The sequence below is a fragment of the Tenebrio molitor genome, chromosome 4 (genome assembly GCF_963966145.1).
Source record: "Tenebrio molitor chromosome 4, icTenMoli1.1, whole genome shotgun sequence".
In the NCBI taxonomy this organism is placed as follows: Eukaryota; Metazoa; Arthropoda; class Insecta; order Coleoptera; family Tenebrionidae; genus Tenebrio; species Tenebrio molitor.
Genome location: NC_091049.1, coordinates 4,707,802 through 4,720,717, shown reverse-complemented (window position 1 = coordinate 4,720,717; position 12,916 = coordinate 4,707,802). Strand labels below are relative to the sequence as shown.

Sequence of the window (12,916 nt, the reverse complement as noted above, 5' to 3'; positions counted from 1 at the left end):
TGCACACTTTCAAGATATAGGATATTTATCTGACTCTGAAGGCCGATCTAATAAAACTATAATATTCACCACATACAGGGAGAGGCATTGTGTAGGTGTATTTCCCAAAGTATTACAATTAAATCTGAATTTACAAAGAACCCTGTAATTGAGGAAAGGACTGTGGGTTCGGAGTTTCTACCTGATTTGACAAGAATTATGAATGAGACAAAAATGACCCTTATGGCAAAACATTTTTAAGGTAAAATTACAATGAAACAGTCGGTACCAACATCTTTATCTGGTGTCCCATCGGTTTATTAGTCTGGCCTTCAGTCACATAAATATCCTAAAAAATGCAACACCGAGAAAACAATTTGCAGACCCTTTGACGGCTTTCAATTAGTTGTTCTCCGATGCCACCCGGCACCCGCACAAAGCTTCCGTATTTACATAGTTGCCTGTCTACGTATGACACTTATCACAGTTAATATGAAGTACGAGTAGGAGCAATTGTATTAAAAAAAATAGCTGTTCACGATTGATTTAAACACGCAGTAGGCCAAGATATTTTTTTGTTAGTTTGGCGTCAGGTCTCCTCATATGACCTTTCGTTATTAAATATTCGTTTTGTTGTCAATTCCGTAATTGATTTTTTCTACTTTGCGTTCGTACTGATGCTATTACGATACTGTTTTGCGTATCGTAATAGGAAAAGGCGTGATATAATAATAATACTAAAAATAGTGAAATTTAATTTTTTAATTTTGACGGATGCTGTGGTGTCGCGGCAGACCGCAGACGTGACCTTGGGTGGAATCCTTCAACTTTAACGGTTTTAAATTTTAAATTATTTTTTTCATTGAAAAAGTGGCAAAGTAGAAAAAATATTGTATGACATCTCGTTTATAAGGCATTTTATCGCACTTACTCCTTTAGGGCACTCCTCGCAAGCTCGTCACTATAGTACAATTCAATTATAACCTAAAATAGATTTATTATGCTAAATCACAATATTGATTATTGATTGCCAACTTAAATGTCAGATTTTCATAGACATTTCGAATTTGAAATAATTGTGAATGTTGTATAATAAATTACTACTACTACTTTACTTTATTTTACCCTACGGGCTTTAAAGGATTCCTATACTTTACAGTTCTAAATAAACTTACAATTCCAAAATCATTCTTTTTTCTTTTTTAAATTAACCTACATTTTCTTTTATTCCCCACCCCTCTCCTTCTCTATCCTTTCCCTCCTCTTCCATACCTCTTTCATCCATCCTATCTCTCTTCCGTCTTCGTTCAGTATTTCTCCCCGTTCCTTTTCCTCCCTTTCTCTCATTTCACCGCATCCTCTCCACATGTGCTCGATCGTCTCTCTCTCCTCACGGCACATCCTGCACATTCTTTCCTCCTCCTCCATCCAGTACTTATTTTCTCTCTCTTCGTTCCCACATCTAAATCTCGCCATCATTTTCCTTTCTTTCGTGCTCTCTCTCCCCAGATACACCGGAACCTCCTCTGTCACGCACCTTTCATACTCCCTGTTGTACCTCGCTTCTCTGATTCTCTCCCTTCTCTCCTGCTTGTCCGTATCTCTGTCCCTCTCGCTCAGCTCCGCACACATCCATCTTCCTTCCGCTCTCATTCTTTCCACTTCCTCTCTGGCATACCCGTTCCTCCTACAGTACTTCTCTCTCTCCTTCTCATCCGCGTTCTTTTTCTTTTCTCTATAGCACTCAGTCAGTATCCTGCATTCTTCCCTTCCGCCCATTCTGTCCTCGAACTTTGCCGCTCTCTTTCCCGCTTTTACTCTCAGCTTGCTCCTCTTGCACTCTTCCCTCACTATGTACCCTGGTGTTTCTCTGTCCACTCCTAGCACCCATCTCAAATATTTCTCTTGCACCCTCTCCACCTCCTCCCGTTCCTTCCATCCCCATATCTCTGCTCCGTACATCAGCACGCTCTCCACCATGCTCTCGAACATCATCATTCTCCTCCCGAACTCGCCTCCCCACATTCTCTCTCCTATTCCCCACACACATCCAACTACCTTGTTCGCCTTCCTCACTACCTCTCTCACTTGCGCCCTGACTGTGGCCCTCTCGTTGAAGGTGTAGCCCAGGTACTTAAACTCGCTCACTCTTTCTATCTTGCTTTCTTCCCACTTCCACTCGCTCTCCTCATTCTTCCTCTTTCTCTTGCTGAACACCATCATTTTTGTCTTCTCTACATTCACTTCCAGCTTTTTCTTTCTCACATACTTTTCCAGGTTCCTCATCATTTCTTTCATCTCTCTCTCACTCTTTGCCACAATCACCATGTCGTCCGCAAACGCCAGGCTCCATACTTTCTCCCTACCCACTACAACCCCCCCCCGCCTGCGCTTTCTTCAACATTTCGTCCACATCCGCTACGTATATCGTGAACAGCAGGGGACTGAGCGGGCAGCCCTGTCTCACTCCCTTTGTTGTCTCAAACCATTCGCCCTCTTTCTCTCCCACCTTCACCTTGTTCCTCGTTCTCGCATATATCTCCTCGACCTTCCGCACCAGCCATTCACTTATTCCTCTTTCTCTCATACATTCAAACATTTTCACTCTGTCAACCTTGTCGAACGCCGCCTTGAAGTCTATGAACAATGCGTACATCCTCCCCCCTTTCTTCCTCAATTCGTTCCTTGCTAAATGGTCCAGGATGTACACATTGTCCACAGTACCCCTTCCCTTTCTGAACCCTGCCTGACTATCCGGCAACACTCCCTTTTCCTCGATTTCCCTCTTCATCCTTTCGCTCAAAACAGACGCATACAACTTATACCCCGTGTTCAGGAGAGTTATTCCTCGGTAGTTTTCCGCTCTATTTTTCTCGCCTTTTTTAAAAATTGGGCAGATTACGCCTTCTCTCCAGTCCTCCGGGAATCCCTCTCCTCTCCATACCCCATTCATCAGTTCCACCATTCTCTCTACCATTCTTTCAGTCCCATACATCCACGCTTCATTTTGCACCCCGTCCCATCCCGGTGCCTTTCTCTTTTTCAAGTATCTTATGTGTCTTCCCACCTCCTCCGCTGTGATTTCTGTTTCCTCCATCACCGTCTGCTTCTCTTTCCTTTGTGTTCCCACCTTTCCTTCTTCTTTCCTCCCTTCCAGCAGTCTCATAAAGTACTCTTCCCATTCTTGTATTGTTATTTTCTCGCTCACAGGTTCCTTTTCCTTCCTCTCTCTGTTTATGTATTTCCACACCTCCCTCTCTGTTCTTATTTCTTTTATCTCTTTCTCCTCCCTTTCCCTCTTCTGCTTCTTCTTCTCTCTACATCTCTCTCTGTATCTTCTTTTCGCTTCTAGGAATCTGCTTCTGTCAATTTCGTTCCTCCTCCATCCTCTCAGCGCCTTTACCACTTCCCTCTTTGCTTGCTCACATTCTCTGTCCCACCATCCATTTTTCTTTCCTGCCCCTTTCGCTCCCCTTACTATCACCTCCTTTTTCTTCGTCGCTTTCTCGATCACTTCCTTTAGCTCTGTCACCATCTTCTCTATTTCCTGCTCCTTGAATGTTGCTTCCTCCAGTCTCCTCCTGTACTCTCTCACTCCCTGTTCACTCCACACTTTTACTATCACCTTCTTCTCCTCCTCTCTCATTTCTCCCTTTTCCTTTTCTTCTTGGTTCGTTCCCTCTATGGTAATTTCTAGAGGGAGATGGTCGGAGTCCACTCTTTCTCCCACTTTGAACTCTTTCATTCTCTCCCATGCTGCCTCATTTACTATTGCGTAGTCTATGACTGTTTCCCCCCTGCTGCCTACGTATGTCACTTCCCCTTCCTCATTCCCTCGTTTATTCCCGTTCAGCACTTCCCATCCATTTTCTTCTATCCACTCTATCAGCCTCTTCCCCTCTGCATTTTCCACTTTGTCTTTCGTTTTTCTTCTCCCATCCCCTTTCTCTTCTTCCCAATTTCTGGCTCCTCTCTCTCCAATTCTCCCGTTAAAATCACCCCCTAACAGCATGCATTCCTCCCTGTCCATCTTCATTGTGTTCTCGACCCGTCTTGTTGTTTTCCTCATCTCCTTGTTATATACTGTTGCTATTTTCCACCATTCGTTATCTATATGAACGTTTCTTTCCATGTATCCCTCTTCTTCCCCCTTTTCTTTTTGTTTCTCTTCAATTCCCAACTTCACCCCTGTTATTATTCCCCCTGCAGCTCTTCCTCTTTTTCTTTCTCTTTTTGCCCATTGTCCTTCCCATTTATATTCTTTCGGTAGCGTCTTTTCTACTTTTTCCCAGCTCTGTTTCTCCACCCACGTCTCCACCAGTCCCACTACTTCGAATTGTCGTACATAGTCCCAAAATTCATCCCCTCTTTTTCTTAATCCCGCTACGTTCCAATATAATACTTTTGCTCCTTTCCTCCCTTTCGTACCTTGTTTCTCTTGTTCCCCTTTGTGCTTTCCTTCCGTTTTCCCTTTTTTTTTGTCCATCTACCCTTTTCTTTATCCTTTGTCCATTTCCGTTGTCTCCCTTTCCTCCATCTCCTCTTCCTACATCTACTGAAAAACCTCCAGTCTCCCCTTTTCTTCATTCCATCTCATCTGCACCCCCTCTATGGTTATTTTCATGTACCCAACTTTTAGATCTTTCCCTTGTCTCCTTTCTTCTCTGGCGATGGCTCGTATTTTTTTCTGTATTACCCTTTCCTTCTTTGTGAGGTCGTTGTCAATAAATATTTTCTCTGTTGCCCTATTTCCTCTCAATTTTCCTTTCTGCTTCATTACCTTCTCTTTCCCACTCCACTCTTCCATTTGCACTAGTATTTGGTCCTTGTTTATGTTGTAGCAATCTTTAACTTTCGCTTCCCCTATGTTTTCTTTTATAAACTTTTCTACTTCCTCTCTGCTCTGCTGCTTGCTACTTCCCTCACTTCTCCATCCCGTTATCACTATGTTATTTTTCCTTCTTCTTCTTTCTTCATTCTCCATCTTCTTTTCCAGCCATGCTACTCTCTCAGACATGCTGTTTTTCTCCTCCTCCCATTTCTTTTCTTTATTCTTAAATTCTTCCCTTAGTTGTTCTATTTCTCTCTTGACATCTTGATTCTCTTTTCTCAGCTCCTTTATTTCCTCTGTAATTTCCCTTTTCACTTCCTCCAGCTTTTCCAATATCTTTTCCATATCCCTGCCTAATTTCTTCTCCACTTCCGGTGACCTTGCGGTTTTTTTACTTGTCCCAAATACCTCTTCCTCCTCCTCCTCTTCTTGTCTTCCTGTCTTCCCTTTTCCCGTTCTTTTCCTTTTTTTCTTGTCTTCCTGGGACGCCTCCCCCCTTCCTTGGCTAAAAGAACGGTTTCTGCTTCCCTCGCTCATAGGCTTGCTCTTTACCTCCTAGATGTCGCCGTTTTATGTCGCCGTTTTCCGTTTGTTTAACCATGGCCAACTGTATCAAAACGCTAAGCGCTTATTATGGCCGTCCCACTCGATGATTTCTCCGTAAGAAAAATTGTTCTTGACATTTAAAAAAATCGTACGTACAGTAGAGACTTCAAGTGACGATTATTTGAATTAAAAGACAACGGATGACAGAAACGTCTCTTTTTTCTGTAATTGGTTATGTCCTATTCTTGGTTATGTCCATGTTAAATATTTATAAATTAACTGCAAGTGTTAATTGCATGCAGTAACAAAATAATAAAAATAGTAAAAGTGTAAAATAAGAAACATATAATAGGTGAGGTGTTGTGTCAATAGCTTAAAAACCATAAAAAAAAAGAAACTTCAATTGCTTCAAAATATCAGACATAACCTCAAATTGTTTTAATTCGAATTTAGTATTTTTCTGAATACATTGTGTTGTTGGATAATGTGACTCGTCTCAGCATTAGAATAAGTGAGCACATCAAAAAGATGAAAAAAATTCAACAGGATGAGATCCTAAATTTGTAATAAAAGCTTTAAAAATGTATCGACACGTTTATTTACCTTTAAATGTACACTTTTCTATGAAAATAAAAAGATTTTTCAGTATTAAAATGGTGTTTGGAAATAGCGACCTACGGTTATAACGACCGAATTTCACCGGTCCCTTCCACATCGTTATAAACGATATATACTGTATATGGTTTGGATAATACCAAATCTAAAACCATTGGTGAAAGACCTCGCACAGCCAACAAAATGCTCTGCTATGTTATCCACGGGTTATCAACTAGATACACAATTGCTGCAGGGTACTTTTTCCATTCAACATTAACAACGGCACAATTTTCACAGATTATGGTTTCATTGTTCTTTAGCTTGTTACTGACAATCATGCATCAAATGTAGCTTAATTTAAAAAAATTTGCAGCGGAACGTTAAAAAATCATATTGACCTTTTTTTCCACTATTTCTAAGTTTTGATTAGGTAGGTGCGTTCGGATACTACCTCGGAGATGCAAGCACAAATTTAATAGACTTGAACAGCTGATTGGAAATAGGGTAGATAATTGTTCACTTTAGCTCCTGGTCGAATTTTCGCGTTTTTTCTGGCCAGATACCTTTAGGGCGTCCTCCTACATCGTTTCCCACCACTCAAACCTTGTGCAAATGCCCTTGTTTTTCTCTCTTGTTCCACATACTACATAAACATAACCAGATAGTAACCCTACTATTGTGACAGGCGCCAAAATCTCAACATCCTCGGTCGAAATACTCCTAGCAAATCGAGCTTCGTCTAATGACTCTGACGTCTAATATCCGAACGATTTAGATTTACATCAATTTGCTCATTTTACAATAACCCAACGATTTTGACGTAAATTAGCATAAAAATGATATAAACGAACGCAGCTACTGTCAATACTGTCATTGTGACGAATTTCGTTTTCAAATCAGTTCCTAATGTTAATTTAGGGGGCGCCACTGTACGTACGCTCCAGGGCCTACTCGACGGGAACACTTTTTCAAACCAAGTGGGACGGCCATAATAAGCGCCTAGCGTTTTGATACAGTTGGCCATGGTTTAACCTTCTCTTCTTGGGTGTTTCCTTCCTCCCCACACCGCTCCGCCTCTTCCTACCTTGCTTCGCTGATCTCTTGCTTGCTTGCTTCGCTGATCTCTCTTATTTTTCTATTACTTTTCCACTTCACTCTCTTAGCTCGTTTTCTGCCACGTGTAGCTCGCTTCGTCGGTAATACAGGTATAATAAATTGTTGGCATATATACGACAGTGCATGTGAGATTTAAGTCATACATAACCTCACATTACATATTACAATTTCCGACATTGTCGATATTGTTGACGCAGTGTCGACGTTTTATCGACATTGTCGACATTGTCGACATTGATGACATTGATGACGTATTGTCGACGTGTCGATGTCGACAAATAAAGTCGACGCGTCGACGCCCATCCCTGGTGAAGGGTATAAACACGTATCGCATTGGGCCTATTCTAGATGTGAATGTTTTGTAATAAATATTCAATCGCACAAAAAATTGAAATACCTTTTTCGAAGTAATGTGTGTGTCATTAATAGTTGATATAGAAATAGTCAATTGTTGTTGTTTCCTTGCTATGATTTTCATTTTTGTAGAAATCACATGAAGTGTGTAAGTGGTTTAGGGAACTGAATACTGTGTAGATACAGAGATTCTGTTTCCGTATCAGGACTACTTAAAAAAATTAAACATATCTGTTCTAGGCTTTATTCAAAGAACTGATTAGCTGCTTTCTTAAATAAGTGAACACAATACATGTATTGTTCTTGTTGCATCTTATCAGCTAATCCACACCTCTTAGTTTTTGGATATAGCAAAAGGTGTTTCCATGCAGGTGTTTTGCAAACATTTCTGATAACACAGGTCTACACTGATTTCGATGTTTGCATAAAATTGACAGTTTTTGAACAATTTCGACCCCCTGATTACGAAAATGATTTTGGTTTTGCGCTATCACGTCTAGTTTTTTCACAATTCGTTTTTTCTTAAAATTGGAATGTTCACCTAGAATGAATGAATTAGGTAATTCAAAATTTCGACATTGTAATATCGGACAACAATATGGATATTCTAAATTACATGTTTTATTTGAGAGTGGGACAGCCGGGCACGAGACAAGCACTGGACTCTAAAGGAGTGGCCTTTAAGAACTAGACTTGCACCGGGAAACAATAATAAAAAATAATTTATTTGTAAAAAAAAGTCGTATTAGATAGCACCAATGCATATCAAACTCTGTTTGTTGAAGCAATTTGTAAAGGCTCTTGATAAAAATGAACAATATTTCAAGTATATATTTATGAACAAAGTTTCCAGATCTCTCCAATGCCAAAATTCATAGGACCTCAAATAAGATCTTTGTACAAAGGTAAGGATTTTGAAAATTCTATGAATGTTGTTGAAAGGAATGCCTGGACGGCATTTAAGAACGTCATAGAAAAATTGCTTGGAAATCACAAAGATGGAGACTATGAAAATATTGTAAGGATCATGTTTAAAAATTTTCACATCTTGGGATGTAATATGAGTTTGAAAGTGCATTTCCTATTTTCGCACTTAAATCTTTTTCCTAAAAATCTTGGTGTTGTCAGCGAGGAACAAGGGGAACGTTTTGACCAAGGTATAAAACAAATGGAGAGGTGATATCAAGGAAGATGGAGCGTACCAATGATGGCAGATTTTTGCTGGATGTTACGGCGCGATGTACCCAAAAAAAACATACAGCAGACAATCAATTAAAAGAAGTTTCCTCACAAAGCGTCAAAGATGCCATTCTCATAAGGAATAAAAAATTTAGTTAGATTTTTAACCAAGAATTATTATAAACATCTTACTTCCCTAAAAAAATTGCTTAATTTTTTTTTGTTAATTGTGAAAAAAACTGACGTGATACAAAAAAATAAAGGGTATTTTTGTAATCAGGAATCCAATATTATACAAAATCCGTTATCATTATCAAAATAAAAACATCGATTAAAAAGTTTTGTTTTGTAGGCCTGTGTATAATGATAAATAACCAAAGAATTTAAATCAATCGCGAAAATTTAAACATACAGGAGGATAAATAGCAATTTGCCTAAAAAACAAATGGAAAAAAATAAAAAGAATAAAAAACGATTGTGTGCTTAAGATCGCACGACAGAAGTGAAAACTTCTATGATGCTCGTTACTGATTTTAAGTAATATGTACCTATTCTATAAAAAAATATATCATTATGGATGATAGTACTTGGAGGAACAAGGAGCAAGGCATAAATAATTAATATTATTTAAATCCAAGGTAGCTCGGTGGCCGCATGGTTGTCGGAGACAGTGCTCCGAGGTCGCGGTCCCGGCGCTAGTGGGTTCGAATCCCACCGAAGGGGGAGGATTTTTTCGAAGGAAGGAACCTCCGCCGGGCCATGGATGCGTGTGTATGTCTAGCAGGGGCTGACGGTAGGGTGGTGGGAGGAAGAGCGACACTCTTCCGACACCACCGCGAGGTCAGCAGGGTTCGAATCCCAGGCCGGATGGTCTCCCATGGATGTTGTGTTGTGTGCGTTTCGTGTCGTCCAGAAAAAAGGAGAGTTGAGGAGAGGAGAGGGTGGGCGTGGGTGGCCGGGGAAAGTACCCCGGAGCCCCGCCGCACCACCAAAGGAAAAAGGAAAAAATTAGTCGACCGCAAGGTACCTGATAGGCCAATATGGTGAAAGGGGAAGGCTATTAAAAAAAAAAAAAAAAAATTTAAATCCAATGCTGTTTTTAAATAAAGATCTAAAATCTGTATTTTTCAATAGAAACTGCAAATACGTCCGCTTTTAGAGGTACACTCTGGCAAAATTTGTGAGGTTAGGTTTGAATGTTTAAGTTTTATTTTCTTGACGGTGATATTGAACACAACAGAAGTTTTCATAGCAATACCTTGTATTATCATAATTTGTCCAATTTCCTCTTCACATTTTGCTACACAAATGTTTCCAATAGATGAATTGTTGAAACTATATAATTGACTATTCAATTCACCTGTTATTTTTCAAATATTAACCAATAAAAGAGCAGACATGTACTTTCGTAGCCTAGCAACAGAAAATTCCAGCGAATATTCCACTCGTGAAAATATAACTGACTATTCCACTAGTGGTCGAGGTGAATATTTTAAACAAACCTTGATTATTATTTTTATTCAAAGAAATTATTACTTTCTTACAAAGTTAACTGAACAATGAAATCATGTGTAACGCAGATTTGCCAACTAGCTTTGAAAATTTTTATTTTAATCATTGATTTGGTTCATTGAATAGTCTGTTGAATACAACTCGTAGTCAAAGATAGTAGAATATTTTTCCGATGGTATCACTTATGGTCATTACGCTTTTGAACACCATTCGTGCTACGCACTCATGGTGTTCATAAAGCGAATGACCATTCGTGATACCACCACAAAAATATTCGACAATCTTTGACTACTCGTGGTATTATAATTGAGAATTGCATATTAAATCCTACATTCATCACTTACAATATTTGTCGTCTATTTATCGTTTATATTATATAAAACTATACAGGGTATTTCACCAGTGATAATGAGCCTGACGGAATAATAAATTCAACCCACAATACATTTTCAAAAAAAGCCGGACATTTTAATGACAGTAGCCAGCTTTTTTCGGAAATATAGTGTGGGTTGCATTTTAAATTACGTCAGACTCATTATCACTCGTGAAATATCCTGTATTCAGGTGACTGACGAAAAACCTTTGATGCTGTATCTTGCTTATTTTTTATCCGATTTGAATAAGTGACACATCAAATGAAATAATTTTGAAAACAATTCATTACCAACTAATTAAAAAAAAAATCTTCCGTCCAGTTTTTGACAGATTAACATCAGCTTCTTCTTTTCAAATAGCACTGTACATTTTTTTTTATTCAGTATAGTAGAGATTTGTCTTCTGAATATAAAAATGCAAATGCATTCATTAAACAAAAGTCAAGAAATTAAAGAGTAAATGTACAAAATTTAAAAATCAAGTGACCAAAATAAACAAGAGATAAGTTTGTTCTAAATGCTCGAAATTACTAAGTTAGCTCTGAATATTCATTTGTCAAAACAGTTTGATGATAATAATAATAATAATGTTGCTGTGGAAGAAAATGTCAAAAGACGATTTAGTGTTAACGTGTGGTGTGGCATGTTTGGAGATAGAATGGACTAGTGGGTACCTTTTTTATTGATAGCAGTCTCAATCAAACAAAATATCATATTATTTATTATCAAACGAAATAAGCAACTTTCTGGCTGAGATACCATTAGCAGTGTTGAATAGAATCGTGTTTCATTAGGACGGCGCCATACCACATACGGCACGCATGAATTTTGTATTTTTAAATCATTTAAATTATGTTGGTGAACGATGAATGGGTGCTCATGGAGCTATTCGATGGCCTGCTAGATCCCCAGATTTGAATCCATTGGATTTCTTTATATTCACTGGAAACTTTCGAGACAATGTTTATTTGACCCCACCAGGTACCCAAAAAGAGTTAAAAAAAAAGAGTTGTGCGAGTATGTCAGGAAAAACCCCGAAATTTTTTACTGAATGCAAAAGTGGGCATTTCTAGAAGGTATCGACAGCATTGAGGAAATTTTGAGCAACCAGAATAGATTTTGTATTGTTTACAAATTTGATTACTTGATTTTTGATTTTTAATTTTTTTCAATTAAAATACATTTTTTGTTTTTTCTTTTAATGTACGAATATTCAGAAGAAGATTCTTTATAAGAACGAATAAAAAAATATATAGAGTGTAACTTGAAAAAAAAAAGTTGGCTATCGTCTGTCAAAAAATAGATGTCGAAAAAAATATCTAATAGGATAATAATGAAGTGTTTTTCAAACTATTTCATTTGATGTGTCATTTATTCAAATCGCATAAAAAATAAGTAAGCTACAGCGTCAAAAGTTTTTCGTCAGTCACCCTGTATATACAGTGAGCGGCAAAAGTATGGAATAAATTCATTAAAAATTAAACAAAATTTAAAAAAAAAAAAATCTTTGGACAGGTCAATTTTAGTTTATAAAAATACATATTCTATTATAAAATAAAATTCCAAACAGTCATTTGTTTTCGAGTTATGACGTCACGGATTGTTTTTTTTAATAGAAACTCCCTATTTTTTTTCTTTATTCTGATAGCCCTTTTAATTGTCTAAATGCCAGTAAAAAAAATTTTGTTATCTTACATAAGGAAATTTTTGAGAAAAAAATTAATAAAGTTGGAAAAAATAAATTTTGTAACGAACAAAAACAAGTCAAAAACTGTGTTACTAAGTACTTAAAATTATGGAATTAAATGTTCGAATTGCCATCCTCCAGCTTGTTGACAATAAGCAAGTTTATGAAGAAATTCCCCGTTTCCGTTTTATCTATCGCATCCAATCAAAATGAAAATTTCTATATGTTGTGTTTCTGTTAAATTAGTCATTTTCGAGAACGTTTTGTAAAACAAATAACACATACGAATGAAATTGACAGTAACATTTGACTGTTTGATTTACCTACTTTATTTTGTGACTTGTTTTTGTTCATTATAAAATTTATTTTTTCCAAGTTTATTATTTTTTTTTCTCAAAAATTTCCTTACGTAAGATAACAAAAATTTTATACTGTCATTTAGACAGTTAAAAGGGCTACCAGAATCAAGAAAAAAATAGGGTGTTTCTATTTAAAAAAACTATCGATGACGTCATAACTCGAAAACAAATGACTGCTTGAAATTTTATTTTCTATTAAAATATGTATTTTTATAAACTAAAATCGACCTGTCCAAAGATTTTTTTGAAAAAAATTTGGTTTAATTTTTAATGAATTTATTCCATACTTTTGCCGCTCACTGTATACAGTTACTCCTGCAGCTCTGCACTGAGGTCAGTCAGGTCACAACACAACGTACAATGAAAATTTAAAATTGACAAA

General features: G+C 37.5%; 2 protein-coding genes across 2 annotated transcripts; both read right to left on the bottom strand.

Annotated features, from left to right (window-relative positions):
- Positions 1-1,203: 1,203 nt before the first annotated feature.
- LOC138128234 (golgin subfamily A member 6-like protein 22) lies at positions 1,204-2,307 on the bottom strand. The gene has a single exon (XM_069044424.1). The coding sequence runs from the start codon at positions 2,305-2,307 to the stop codon at positions 1,204-1,206; it is 1,104 nt and encodes a 367-aa protein (XP_068900525.1).
- Positions 2,308-4,531: 2,224 nt separating this feature from the next.
- LOC138128233 (golgin subfamily A member 6-like protein 26) lies at positions 4,532-5,347 on the bottom strand. Its single transcript, XM_069044423.1, has one exon. The coding sequence runs from the start codon at positions 5,345-5,347 to the stop codon at positions 4,532-4,534; it is 816 nt and encodes a 271-aa protein (XP_068900524.1).
- Between the last annotated feature and the right edge of the window lie 7,569 nt (positions 5,348-12,916).

Excerpts from the sequence above, each read along its gene's own strand:
- LOC138128234 (XM_069044424.1), bottom strand. The coding sequence starts at position 2,307 with ATGGTGATTGTGGCAAAGAGTGAGAGAGAGATGAAAGAAATGATGAGG.
- LOC138128233 (XM_069044423.1), bottom strand. The coding sequence starts at position 5,347 with ATGAGCGAGGGAAGCAGAAACCGTTCTTTTAGCCAAGGAAGGGGGGAG.